Source organism: Balaenoptera ricei, chromosome 15 (genome assembly GCF_028023285.1).
Source record: "Balaenoptera ricei isolate mBalRic1 chromosome 15, mBalRic1.hap2, whole genome shotgun sequence".
NCBI classification, from domain to species: Eukaryota; Metazoa; Chordata; class Mammalia; order Artiodactyla; family Balaenopteridae; genus Balaenoptera; species Balaenoptera ricei.
The window spans coordinates 87507552-87521860 of record NC_082653.1 but is presented as its reverse complement, the minus strand read 5'-3'; the positions used below and the strand labels follow the sequence as shown (position 1 = coordinate 87521860).

The 14309-nt window shown below is 50.7% G+C and overlaps 1 protein-coding gene across 5 annotated transcripts in view; it reads right to left on the bottom strand.

The window, feature by feature from the left end:
- Nucleotides 1-14309, bottom strand: part of CARD11 (caspase recruitment domain family member 11) — a 106565-nt gene that overhangs the window by 18058 nt on the left and 74198 nt on the right. For 4 of the 5 annotated variants that reach the window (XM_059896606.1, XM_059896604.1, XM_059896603.1 and 1 more), the window contains 9 exons: nt 11968-12180; nt 10266-10403; nt 8855-9180; nt 5833-6012; nt 4731-4883; nt 4134-4259; nt 3379-3576; nt 1358-1534; nt 361-412 (listed from right to left, as the gene is read on the bottom strand). In XM_059896606.1, coding sequence (XP_059752589.1) covers nt 361-412; nt 1358-1534; nt 3379-3576; nt 4134-4259; nt 4731-4883; nt 5833-6012; nt 8855-9180; nt 10266-10403; nt 11968-12180 — 1563 coding nt within the window. Of the gene's footprint in view, nt 1-360; nt 413-1357; nt 1535-3378; nt 3577-4133; nt 4260-4730; nt 4884-5832; nt 6013-8854; nt 9215-10265; nt 10404-11967; nt 12181-14309 lie in introns of those variants that run through there. The other variant, XM_059896607.1, reaches the window with a different exon arrangement.

Here is a 14309-nt window from a genome sequence, read left to right as displayed (position 1 = left end):
GGCGCTGAGTTTGAGTGAGAGGAATTCTGAGGACAGTGTTCCTCGGAGAACCCGGGGCTTAGGGGTGAACTGGTCTCCCACGCCGGGGACTGCCTGGCCGGAAGTCTGGGAGGGAGGCCAAGTATCGGGGCTCCGGACGGACCCACGGGGAGAGGACCTCAGATGTGACGTTTCCGTGGTCAGGGCTCCCGCCCTCTCCGATGACAGCGAACCGTAATCACCATCTGGACACCCTGCCACCCCAGGGCCCCCGAGACCCCTCCCGGGTTAACCTTGCAGGATCGACGCCTACGATGGGAGAAACAGATGGACCGGGAGTCAGAGTGACAGACAGGAGACGGATCCGGGCGTCTCACTAACCTTGAAAATCTGATGTTCGCTTCAGGCTGATGGGGGATTTGGCTCTTTGCAGCTGAAAGGGAGGGGAGGGGAAGAAAGGAGACAGAGGACACGAATCAAACAAGGCCTGAGACACACGTCACCAGCGCTAAGGAAAGAAAGAAACTGAGGCGAGCCCACGCCGCCCTCGTCACGTGGCTGCAGGAACCACGGAGGGCACAGGATGCCCGTCTCCACGGCCGCGGCTCCCCTGGCCCAGCGCAGGCAGCTGCTGGTACAGACACGCTCGCCCCACGGGAGGCGGTGCCACGTGGCTCGGATGGTACAAGGGCCGAGAGTGGAGGTGGGGTGGTACTGTGAAGCTGAGCAGAACTGGCTACACGGCACGGGGGAATTTTCAGGAAAGGATGAGGCTTCCGGGCAGCGGCCCCGGCCACCCCTGGCACTAGGTGCTGGCGGTTCCAGGCTGGCCTCCGAGGTGCTGCCCTAGGCCTTCCCGCTCCCTGTGTGCGAGGGCGGGGCCAGCAGAGGCACTGCCAGGCCCCGCGAGTGAGACCGTCTCATTCACTCACTCACATTCATTCATTCCTCGGCTGATGGAGTGCACTAGGGACAGAGCAAAGCAGATAGGATAAGGGCTGTAACTCCAGCTCCATCGCAAGCCACTGACGTCAGTAAACACGCGATAGGCACTCAATACCTATTCGTTGAATAAACAAATGAATTTGGAGATAACGCTTATGTCATTCTCTCTCCTCTCTCTTAACTTGTACTACATCCGTGAGAGATGAAAGAATTAGCCAAAACAAACAAGCAAAAAGCACAAGCTGGCACGGCTTCCGTTCAGAGGGCTGACGGCGGTCAAGTCGCATCAGGGGTCTGAGACCCGCCCCAGGACCACGTGAGGCCCTGCTGCCTCCTCCCCCGCCTTCCGGGGGCCCCCAGCTCCCCGGTCCCCGCCCCCGCCCCAGGATGGCCCGACAAGGGCCCTGGCGCCTCCCCAGCTGCGTGCAAGCACCTGGATGCCCTTCAGGTTCATCCTGCGCTTGGGCGGGTGGTAGGGCAGGAAGTAGCGGCTGTCCTCCGGCGAATCCTCTGAGGTTGAAGAATCGTCAGCCTCCTGACCGTTGGTCCTGGGGCTGGTGTCCCCGAAGTTCTGAGAGATGATGGTCACTGGTAGGTTCCTGGGCAAACTCTGGAGACAAGGAGAGGCCGTGTCCGTCACGGAGCGCGGAGGAGCAGCTGCCACGCGCAGAAACAAGCTCTGATGGCGCCATCACTCCCTCGGGCACCCAAGCTTGAAGCTCAGGATGGCCTCCTCCTCTTTCCTGACCCCCGCGTCCACTTCGATGCCAAGACCTATCATTCTAGCTCCACTCTCCTCCTCACAAGACCCCCGCCCCCATCTCCCTCCCGCCGGGGCCCTGGCGCAGACACTCGTACTGTGTTCTTTACAGTAGTAGACGGCCTGCCTCCCAGATGGTCTTGGCCCCTTATCTGATACACCACCATCAGATCCACAATTTCTAGCCCTATGCCTAAGCTACAGATAAAAGAAATGTTGCTGAATGACTGGATAACGATAAACACAGTGCCAAGTACTGTCCTAAGTGATTTATAGCCATTATCTGAAGCTGAGGTGCACGAGTATTCAGTAACTTCTGGTTGATCCCCTCAAAGCCACGTTATGCCCTCATGCTACGTTGCCTCCAAACCCAAAGCTTTTGGCCTTACTTCCCCGCACAATATCCTTCACGTCCAAGAATAACTCACGACCAAGCTCCTTAGCCGACAGGCCCACTCTGCTCCCTCCTGCTACCCGCTCCAGCCCACCTCCTGCCGGCCCCGCCTTCCACTCCATGGATGACGGACCTGCCAACTGCGGCCTCCCGACGGCATGCCATGGGTGTCACACCTCCAGGCCTTTGCTTGTGGTGTCCCCGTGGGCTGGAATACAGCCCCATCTTTCCTCACCTAGCCAGGTGCCATCACAGCTTTCGTTCATAAATTCAGCAGATGTTCCCCGAGGGTCCACTCTGTGCCTGTCACGATGCTACGTGTTGCACAAACAGAGGGGCCTACACGGAGCTTCTGCGTAATTACAAACTGTGGGAAACGCTCAAAAGTTGAGGGCATGACACAGAGGCTCCTGGTTTCCATTAGGAACCAGTGAAGGCCTAGCTGAGGAAGTTGACACTTCAGTCAACCCCAGAAGGGGGGTCAGAACTTGGCCAGGTGAAGTCCGGGGACAGCATTCCAAATGGAGGTCCCGAGGCTGGCTTCTCCTGCAGGGAGTCTTTCCCGGAACCCTGACAGAATGGAGGCCTCCTCCCTTGGGCGCCTACAGCACCCCTTCGACGCGTAATTTACAACATTTGCGTTGAAATGTCACGCTCCTGGATCTGCGTCCAGCACTAGATCTGAGTCCTCTGGGCGAGGGGCTGGGAGGGTGGGTCTTATCCTGGTTTCCCCAGGTCACTGACTAGCGATGCCCTCGGGCAAGTTACTCAGCTGCTTATTTCTGGATTCTACCCTTGGCAAAGGAAGACAGCGATCTTACTGTCCTGGCGGGCAGTCCCGTGGCACAGAAGGCACTTAGCACAGTACCTGCAGACAACGGCACCCAAGCTCACAGCTACGAGAGTGATAATACCATCTGCCTTCACCATGGCATCGTTCACTTTGGAGCGCCTGGGGCCCTGCTGTGACACGTGCTTGAACTTCATATCGAGATAAATGACGGTTTCCTTATCGACCCTACTGACTTTAACGGGAGCGGGGCATCTTACACCCGATGACCGTCCAGAGGGGTTTAAGGAAACCCAGCGGCAGGCTAACGGCTGCGGAAGCGACTTGCCCGAGATCACCCGGCCAGCAAGCGGCCAGGCCAGGGTTTTGTCCCGCCTCTCCTAGCTTCAAAATGAGCGGCTTCTACTCATCACGACCCAGACACACGACGGTTCAGGGGCACGGCTGTGCTGGGCGTGGGAGGGAAGGGTGCGCTTCCTCGCGGGGGCCCACGCGCCCGGCCAGCCCCACCTGCTCGAGGCTGCCACTGTCCTTGGAGAGGCGCCGGAGCTTGCTCTCCAGGTTCACGATGCAGGCTTCCCGCCGGACCATCTCGATCCTCATCTCGTCGTTCCTCTCCTCCAGCTCGCGGATCTGTTTCCTGTACTTGTCCTTTTCGATTAAGCACTGGGAGTACTGGGTCTGCGCCTCGTCCCGGGAATGGAAGGCCTGCCCGGGAGGAGGCGGAGGAGGAGGCCGCTTGGCTCTTCGCCCCGACACTCCCAAGTCAGGCCCAGACGCCCGCCCCCCAGCCCCCGGGTCAGCCACAAGGCCTCCGGCCCTTTTCTGGACCCTGACCCTTGGGCGTTTCAGCCGATACCATCCTTAGCAACACGCCACAGCCCCCGTCTGTGCAGCCCCGGCTGTGTCTCTTGGAGCCCACCCTCCGCCCTAGCGAGTGGCGCTACTATTATTATCATTATTCCCATTTCACAGACGAGGCTTCCAGGGCGTGGCAGCTTGCCCGCAGCCACGCGTCTGAAGGGTGACAGGGTCTGGACCTGGCCCTTTCACTCTAAAGCCCAGGCCACTGGGGTCCAGCTCAGGCCCCCAGCCTAGTCAAATGAACTGGGATAGAACTCATTCTGGAAATGGAAGCAGGAAAGATGGATTCACGCGTGATTCCGGCAGAGTTAAGGACACTGCCCTGGACACAACATCCTGCTGGACCCCACGGCTCGGAGCCCGCGGGCCCGCGGCGCAGCGGCCCCGGGGCAGGCCCGTACCTGGTCCCGCTCCCGCTCCACCTCCTCCAGCTGCAGCATGACGGTGTTCATGCGGTGCTTGTACATCTCGCAGTCCTTCCCCAGCGTCGAGCACTTCAGCTCCAGGTCCTCCCTCTCCTCCAGGTACTGCGAGCACAGGGAGAAATCAACACACGCGTCAGGCCATCAGCAAACCGGGGCCGAGAGCCATTTTCCAGCTGCGTCCTCCCAGAGCCGGCCGGCCCCTCCCCACAGGGCCTGACCTTCTGAGAGTCAGCTCTCTGACCAGGAGGGACCAAGGTAAAAGGCCAGTCCATCAACGGAGATTTGCTGTGGACCTACTATGTGCCAGGGAATGAGCGGGAGACAGGGCGGACGCCACGTGTGCCCTCCTGTGGCCTTCAGCCAGGGGCAAGACAGGTGCCGTGCTGACGCTTAGTAATTCACAAGTAACTGCAGGTGCTGACGCACCGGGAATTTACACCAGGGGTCAGACCTGGTCCCTGGAAGAGAGCGTGGGCTCTGCAGGTTCCAGTAACACACATCAGTGCACAGGGGCTCCCGGCCCGAGGGTGCCAGCTGGGTGGGTGCTGCCCCGACCGCCCATGGGGGTCCCACCTTGTCCCTCAGCTCCTCCGCCTGGCGGACCTCCTCCTGCAGGTTGTAGATCTTGTTGACGAGCTCCTGTCGGTCCTCCAGGGCCTCCTTGCGGTCATGCTCTAGGATGTCCAGGATGGCCTTGTCCGAGTCTGGCAGGCTGCGCTTCCCGGCCTGGGCGGGTGGCGGGTGCGGAAGGGGGGAACGTTTAATGGTGCTGGGGGCAGGGGAAGGGCAGGGAGCATGGGGCCCGGGAAGGCGGCAGACAAGAGCGCCAGTGACACACTGAGCAAGCAGACGGTTTTGTGCCAGGGAAGCAGAGAGAGGCAAGAGTCGCTGTCTCTTGGGGTCCTTAAGCAGCTTATTATGTATGAATTTTATCACCTGGAAAGAAGCATAAAACCCACTTCTGCTCAGAAATATCCCGATGCCTATTGTTCTGCCCCAGCTCTTATCAGAGCTCAGAGGAACAGTTGCTACTTCTCCACACACCGCACAGGTGACGACAAAAAGAGGGCTGATCTGTCTTCCGGATGCCTCCCCTGAAATATCAATTAATCTCTCCGACTAAACCGGGACTCGTCCTCTGCTCTGAACCTGAGCCTTCCACGCCACGCAGCCAATCCTGGGGGCCGGGGGGGATCATTCTGTGGGAAGGGGCGGGTGCCTTTTTTCTTTCCCTGAAGGTGTATTTTGGGATATTACTCCTCTGTACCCACAGATGATTCTGTGATGGCCAAAGTGGGGAGGCTCTTGAAGATTTAACAAATCACACAGAGCTGAGAGTTGAGTTTCTTGGAATCTTTAAGGCAAGAAGATTTCTCGGATGTACTTTTCTCACAGCACCCAGGGCAGTGATTTTGTGTGAGTGGTGATTTTCACGGAGTGATTCAGCCAAGGGAACACCGTCACAAGTTTTATCTCACATAATGTCGTGTCTCTGAGAAGTGGGTGGTGTGGTCACCCCCGCTGACAGAGGAGGGACTAAGGTGCCCAAGGACGACATGAATTCTCTGTGGTCCTGCGGTCAGCAGGTGGTGGCTTTGGGACTCACGGCCAGGCAGGCACGTCCGTCCCCGGCCCCCGTCCTCCCTCCCGCACACCGTGCCGCGCGGGCCCTCACCTGGATGATGGACTGCAGCTCCTGGGTCTTGGTCTTCAGCATCTCATTCTCCCGCTCCAGCTCCAGAACTTGCTCCCTCTTGGGCCGGTTCTCGATGTCGTTCTTTAGTTTCAGCGACTGGTTCCTCTCCAGCTTGCATTCCTCCTCCATCTTATTCAATCGATGCTTGAGCTGGTCGATCTGAAACACCCACAGGTGCCAAGGGGAGAATGCAGTTGGCAGGAAACGTTCAGAAAAGGCAGTGCCTCCCAGATCCTACTGGACTTCCAGCATGACCTGTGCTCTGCCCCCCTCTCTCCTTCCTCCAGTTGGCGACAGAGAAGGCCTCAAAGAAACCTCTTCCAGTGAAACAAACCACCCCCTCCTTGCTGAGGGAGAGGTCCTGATCCATTAACTTAGAATAGTTCTAAAGCAGTTATGTCTGTCCCCTGGAAGACTCCCTCAGGCAATTTTTGTGGGGTGGAACAGATTACAGACTAGGATAAAAGGTACCCAACCTGGTGTTTCCCTGAGGTATGTTATCCATTTTAAAGGTCTTTTAGGATGGGTTTCAAACTCTGAGCCTCAGAAGTCAAGATTCCCCGAAGAACCCTCGTGTTATCGAAGGGAGCAAAGAGATGGGGATGGGGGAGATCCGGGCCCCACCTCGACTTCACACCCCAGAGTAGCTCTGCATGCACATGTTTGGGCCTCTTGTGTTTCACACAAGATTTTAGTTGAACAAATGGCATTGCTGCCATTGACACGATCTCTGGCCTAAAGGACCTGCCCAGACTTAGTGTGTAAGAAAGAGCGGCTTCCTGGAGGAGAAGGCAGTTACTACCCCTGGAAATGGGACAACTTCTCCAGTTGTGCTGAGCTTCACCCAGGAGGCAGCTTCTTAAACCTCTGTGACTTAGCCTGTCTGCTTCCCCAAACTGATCAGCCTTGGCAAAACACCTAGAATAAGAAGATTGTTTTCAAGGTCTGCAAGGAAGAGGGCACCAAATGGGTGAGTGTCCTTTTTCAATTCTAGGCTTATGGGGGGAACATCTCAAGAACTCTGGCAGGTAGAGGGTGGTGGCTTTAGCAAGCAAGGGACCTCGGCTGGACGCCTGTGGTCTGAGGGAAGGAACAAGGGAATGCAGGGAAGCAGCCTGGGCCTGAGAAATGGCCTAGGACTCAGCTGGCCAGACGTTCTTTCAAGTTCTAGATATGGTTTCTCACTGTTACCATATGGCCAGAAAAACATAAAACAGGAGAAAGTGCTAGGAGAGAAAGTTTTAAAGCCCCGCCACAGGTTAACACCTCCAAATCTTAGATGAGACAGCACAGAAACCTTGCTTCCTGGTCACGCAAAGAAAAAAAAAAAAAAATCCTCCTCAGAGTCTTGGAAGATGAACCCAAGTGACCTGTTCTGGGTCTAGATCCCCAGTCCCATCCAAGTGGACACAAAGTGGGTGCTTACTAGGTCAGCCATCTTGCCAAAGACATATTTCAGTATCTCAGCAATCCTAGGGCGTAGTATTATGTTCATTGCCATGTAATTGGCATTTACAAATGAGGAAACTGAGGCCAAGAACTAACTAAGTGGTAAAGCCAGAAGCCAGAAGTCAGATTTGAACTCAAATCCAAAGGATTTAAAAGCTTCTGCTCTTTGCCTGCTATGCCACTGACTCAATTCACCTGATTTCTAGTGGACTGTTTACTGATCTGTCTGGTTCAACTAAACTGTGAGTGACCTGAGCACAAACCAGGTTATTTATGCCTATGTCCCCCACAGTGCTTAGCACCGTGCCTTACACATGGCAGGTGCTTAATAAATATTCTGAGAGTCTATTTTCCACCCAGCAGCCAGAGTGATCCTTCTAGATATACATCAGTTGTCACTCGCAGCTCTCAATCCCTCAGTGGCTTCCATCACTACTGGAATAAATTCCAAAGTTCTTACCAAGCCCCCAGGATCTGGACCCTGGCCATCTCCCGCTTGCTCATGTGGCTCCAGCCCCACTGGCTCTCCTGCTGTTTCTCAAGAACACCGAGCATGGCCCCTACCTGGGGCCTTTGCACTCGCTCTTTGCTCTTCCCCTGAGACTTGCATGGCTGGCTCCTCCCTTTCCTCAGATCTCTGCTCCTGTGTCTGCTTCTCAGGCACGCTGCCTGACCATCCTATTTAAAACAGCACCCCTCACGCACTATCCCTAAACTCTTTTCTCCCTCTCCTTAATAGCGCTTATTACTACCAGCTATTGATGCATTTTTTCCTTGTTAGAATGTGAGCTCCATGACGGCAGGGCTTTGGTTTTGAGTTACGTATCCCTGGAAAAGAGCCTGGTGCAAGGCAGTGCACAATAAAAGGAATGAATGAGTTAAGCCAATTCCCTTCTCCCTCTCCCTTTTGCAGGTAAACTCATTAGTGACGTCTATCATTTGGCTACTGGATTGTTCATTGATAAGTGACTATTCCACTGTGTCATGTTAAGCTTTGTGGATACAGCTGTTGAAGGGCAGAGTCCTGGCCTCAAGGATCTCATGAATCCACGGGCCAGGTGCTGTGCCCACCTCCTCGCTGATTTTCCCGAGAGCCATACAGCTGGGCAGGCCCCTGAATCCTCCATCTTGCCCCTCACCCAGCACGGGTGCAGGGCGCACGTGCTCGGCCCATGTGCGCATCTCTGGTTCAGGCGCCTGGTGGATCCTCCTTCCGGAGCAAGAGGGAAGCTCCACCGGGTCCAGGTGCGCAAGTCTGCACATGCGCACAATGGCCCAGAGGGCTCCTGTGCAGGACGTCAAGCTCGCTGGGTCTGTGTGCACCTGTGCACACATGCGCAGTGGCTCTGGGAGCTAAACTGCGGCGCCAAGCCTCACTGGGTTGGCATGCGCACAGTGGATCTAGGCCCCCAGAACTCCTGTGTCCTCCTTCCTCCCTCACCTGGCCAAGTGTTAAACCCTGCCCCTTGCCTGCCTGGTGGTCTCTGCCCCAGTGGCCTTCACGTCCCCCTCACTCGCTTTGGCCCAGCAGCCGCCGCCACGTGCCCCTCACCTCGAGTTGCAGGTCTCGGCTCCGCATGACCGCCATGTTCTTCTCTTCGCTGAGCTGGGCGTAGCGCATGGCCAAGCTGTAGTTGTCGTCCTTCACCTTGACCAGCTCGTCGTTGTAGCTGTCCCGCTCCTCCTTCATCTTGTAGTACCGGTCCTGGAAGGTCAGCAGCTCCACCTGTGTCAGCGTCAGCTGCTTCTTCTCGTCCTCCAGCTGTCGCGACTTGGCCAGCAGCTCACACCGCTGCAGGTCTTTGGCCTTCATCTGCTGCTGCAGCTTGATGACCTCGTTCATCAGGAAGTGCGTGAGGCCCTCGTGGCCCTCCTCCACTGTGGAGAGGGGGCACCCAGTCAGGCCTGAGGACTGGGGAGGGGAAGAAGGGGGTTCCAGACGTGGGGCAGGTGTCATTCGTTCACTCATTCACTCAGCAACACTTTACTGAGCTCTTACTACCCATTAGGCACCGGGGATTCAGGGTGCACAAGACAGCCTTGGTCCCGGTAGAGCTTATGTCTGGTAAGGGAGACAGACATTAAAAAAGCAAGTGATCACACACAAATATAACTACAGATTGAGAGGACCGCACAAAGTAAAGGTATAGGGGACTATGAGAGTGTGTAAAGGGGTGGGGGGGACCAGATCCAGCTGAGTGGACAGAGGCGTCAGAGAAGGCTCCTGATGGATGAGCTCAAGTATTGAGGAGAGAAAACACATTCTAGTAAAGTGGAACAACATTGCCAAGGTCCTATGGGAATGGAAGAGGAACCTGGCACATTTCAGAAACTGAAGGAAGACCAAAGTGGCTGGAGCTGAGAGAGAGGGAGAGGCAGAAAGGTGAGGCTGGGAGTATCATCAGGGGCTGGACCATGTAGGGTCCTTGTGGGCTGCACTGGGGTCTTTAGATGGAAACAGTGGAAAGCCACTGAAAGGTTTTAAGTAGCGGAGGGTAACATGAGGAGTAGAGAACTCATTGGATCAGAGCAGGAATGGATATAAAGAGCTGATAGGGTTGTATGGGTCTTGACTAGGATAGTGGTGTATATGGAGAAAAGACTGATTTAAGAATATTTAGGAAGGAAAATTAAGATGAGATGACCATGGGCTCCGGTTCATGGGATACCGGCAGGAGGGTAGGCAGGGCAAGGACAAGATCCAGAGGGTAGGGGGAGTTCCACCCCACCAACATTCATGGGGGATGTTCAGTAAACACCCACTTCTCTTGGCTCTTGATTCAGTTTGTTCCTCTGTCACCTACATTTCATCATCAGGCAGAAATAAGTGGTTGACAGTTCGTAAGTGCCACTGGGGCGCTGTCCTGATGTCACAGATCCATAACCTTAGAACTGTCCCACCACTGGACACACACACACACCCCTCCCATCACAGTCCGAATGCTGATGGTAAAGCCACTTACCCACAATGGTGGAGAATCTACGAGTGGGTTCCTTTCCAGTCACCAGTTTGTACAATTCTGGGTAGTAAAATTCCAGACTCTCCAAGAAGACCACATAGCCCCTTTGCCCCTTCGTATGTAGAATGTCCAGCAGTCGGCCTAGAGGAAAGGCCAAATCACTCAAGTGGGCAGAAGCGTACATGTCTGATTGGATGCAAGTCTCCAAATCCAGTCTTATGCTGGGCTCACATCCGTCAGGACACTCTTAAGAAGATAGTCTCACCACATCCTGTCACTCCTGAGTTATATCTTACAGTCCAGATAATGTAAATCAAAGTGCCAGGCCCTCAGCAGGGATTGTGAGTGTTAGCTTCCTTTCTCCAAAAGACTGGTAGACCCAGAGCAGCCATAGGAAACCAACAGTCTTAAAGAGCTTCCCAATTGACCAGGGCTAAAATTAACCATACAGGCATCAGCACATCTGTGATTGAAGGAGGACGGATGTACAGCAGTGGTTACAGAATAATATATGGTTCTCTGGGATTCAGACCAGGAAGATAAGCATTTGGGTGGGGAGCTAGGAAAAGTCACAGGAAGCAGGAATAGCTCCATGTTCTTCGATGGGATTATCACATAGTCTGGAAACATTTTTAATCTAAGTGTAATTTCCTTGGCAGTTTTCAATTTTTATCCTACTGGTTCCACTTATTGTTTACCTTTCTTGCCCCTTCCTTAAACATTTTATTTTCAGCTGTTTCTTCCCTTGAGGTCCTAAAACTCAATCCTTCCCCTAGGGTAGACATAATAAATAAATTTCATCTTGTGTCAACTGATTGTTTGTCAAAGCTGCCTGGAGCACTGTGTTGAGAGGGATTCTAAAGTTACATCCAAGCTCAGTAGGAAAACACGCTGTGATGAGTGATGTTTGTCACGTATGCAAAAGAGAGTCATAGCATATGAGCTACTTATCACCAGTCATACTGTGGGCAAGTGAGTTTCAAACCTCTTAAACTGTGAGCCACAGAAAGAAATGTATTTTACATTGTGACCGCATGCTTACACACAAAGACATATTTTGCTACAAACATATGTGTGAATACACACACAGATGTATATAAAATCAAAACAATGTTCACAAACCACACTCACTACCTACCTTTAATGAATGTGATAAAGTGTCATGGACCCCTAGGCAGTCTGAAAAGACCCTTTATCAGAATAACATTTTCAAACAGATAAAATGCATTGGATTACAAAGGGAATCAATGACAATAAGACACAGTTAACAAATACTAAATTTGTGACACAGTAATAAATGTGCTTCTTTATTAATGCATTAAATAAACCAACCTCTTGGCAGGTCTAATAACTACTATAATTTCAAGGGAGAGATGAGTGTAAATGATATTTTGGAAATCTGTAATAGCTGTAATGTGATAAGAAGATATCTGTAATGTTTACTGTTGACAAAGACACAAGTATTGCTAATCATTGTGATTTATTGCCTACCTGCATCCATAATTGAAGGGAATGCTAAGTCTTAGGTTGGTAAAATAAAGATGTAATTTCCCCCTGTCCAAGTTAATAGACCCTCTCTACCCCATGGACAGTTTGGTGGGGGACCAGGGGTGGGTAGAGGGGTCTGTGGACGCTAGTTAAACATCCCTGACTGAGAGGAACTTCATTTTGCTACAGCTAACGGTAAGTTATTTCCCGAGGTTACCTGCCCGGTTGATCTTGGACGGCAGCATGGGAGCATTAAGCACTTCATCTTCATCTTGTTCGTCAATGACCTTGCACTGGCGCAGGTAGGGGGTGAGCTTGGCTGGGTTGATATAGCGACTCAGCATGTGCCGGTTGCACTCCACGTTCTCCCACAAGGCGTCCTCCTCATCCTTCAGTGTCTCCATATAGTCATCCATCTCTGGCGCTCCTCCTTTTAGACAGAAACCCCAACAAGGTTAATAAAAGAGCCTCACTGGAATAGCTCTATAAACTCTGGAGAGATCTCCAGTATCCACTGTGAAGTGAAAAAAAAGTAGAGAAAAGCGTATATAGTCTTCCTTTTATTTGAGAAAGGAAGGGATATGAATAGACATATATTTCTTTATGTACTGAACACAAACAATGGACGGATAAGCCATAAAATTTTAAAAAAATTATAGGGAGAGAGGGAGAATTCTGTAGTTGGAGTATATCCTTTCCTTCCAAGCTTTTATATCTTACTAAGAATTTATATTTCCAGAAACAATATATGCTATACTTTTTGTTTTACAGTTTCACATAGATGGCATCATACTATATGCTTTCCTGTTTCCTTTTTCAACTTGCTTTTTTCTCTCTACATTTACTGAGATGTATCTAGGTTGATACATACAGACCTAATTCATTCATTTTTAAAAACAGCTTTGTTGAGATATAATTCATGTACCATACAATTCACCTTTTAAAAGTGTACAATTCAATGCTTTTTAGTATATTCACAGAGTTGTACAACCATCAGCACAATTAATTTTAGAACATTTTCATCACCCCCCCAAAGAAACTTCATACCCTTTAGTAGTCACTCCCCATTTCCCTCCAATACCTGCTCCTCCAACCTTAGGCAACCACTAGTCTATTTCCTGTCTCTATAGACTTGCCTGTTCTGGACTTTTCACTTAAAAGGGATTGTATAACATGTGGTCTTTTGTGACTGGCTTCTTTTCAAGGTTCATCCATGTTGTATGTAGCATGTTTCAGTACTTCTTTTTATTGAGGAATACTTTTTCATTGTATGGATATATCACATCTTGTTTATTCATCCATTGATGACTTTGGGTTGTTTGGTTATTATGAATTATGCTACTATGAAGATTCATGTACACATTTTTTTGTCAACACATGTTTTTATTTCCCTTGAGCAGATATGCAGAAATGGAACTGATAAGCCATATGGTAACTCTATGCTTAACATTTTGAGGAACTGCTAAACTGTTTCCCAAAGTGGCTGCGCCATTTTACGTTCCTGCTAGCAATGTATGAGGTTCTAATTGTCAACAATTATTCTTGTCCATCTTTTTTAGTACAGCCATCTGAATGGGTGGGAAGTGGTATTTCATTGTGGTTTTGATTTGTATTTCCCTACTGACTAATGATGTTGAGCATCTTTTCATGTGCACATTGGCCATTTGTGCATTGAGAAATGCCTATTCAAACCCTTTGCCCATTTTTAAATTGGATCTTTGTCTTTAATATGGAATTTTTATGTGTTCTGGATACAAGTCAGATATATGATTTGCACATATTTTCTCCTATTCTGTTGGTTACCCTTTCACTTTCTTAAAGGTATTATTTGTAGCACAAAAGTTTTTAATTTTGATGTGGTCCAATTTCTTTTTTCACTTGTGCTTTTGGTGTGTATCTAAGAAACCATTACTTAATTCAAGGTTATAAAAATTTACTTCTATTTATTTTTCTAAGAGTTTTATACTTTTAGCTCTCACATTTAGGCCTATGATGCATTTTGAATTAATTTTTGTGTATGGTGTGAGGTAAGGGTCCAACTGTTTTTTACATGTGGATATTCAGTTGTTCCAGCACAATTTGTTGAAAAGATTCTTCTTTCCCTATCGAATGGTCTTGGCACCTTTGTCAAAAATCAATTTACCATAAATGTGAGTGTTCATTTCTGGACTCTCAATTCTATTCCATTGACCTACATGTCTATCCTTATGCCAGTACCACACTGTCTTCATTACTGTAAATGTGCAGTAAGTTTTGAAATTGGGAAGTATGAGTCTTCCAACCTTGTTCTTCCCATTTCAGACTGTTTTGGCTATTCAGGTCCCCTTGCAATTCCATATGAATTTTAGGGATCAACTAGTCAATACTTGCAAAAAAAAGTAGTTGGGATTTTGATAGTGAATCTGTTGAATATGTAGATCAATTTGAACAGTATTACTACCTAACAATTAAGTGTCATGCTCCAAGAATATGGGATGTGTTTCTATTAATTTAGATCTTCTTTAATTTCTTTCAGCAATGTGTTGTAGTTTTTCAGTGTACACTTCTTTTGCTAAATTT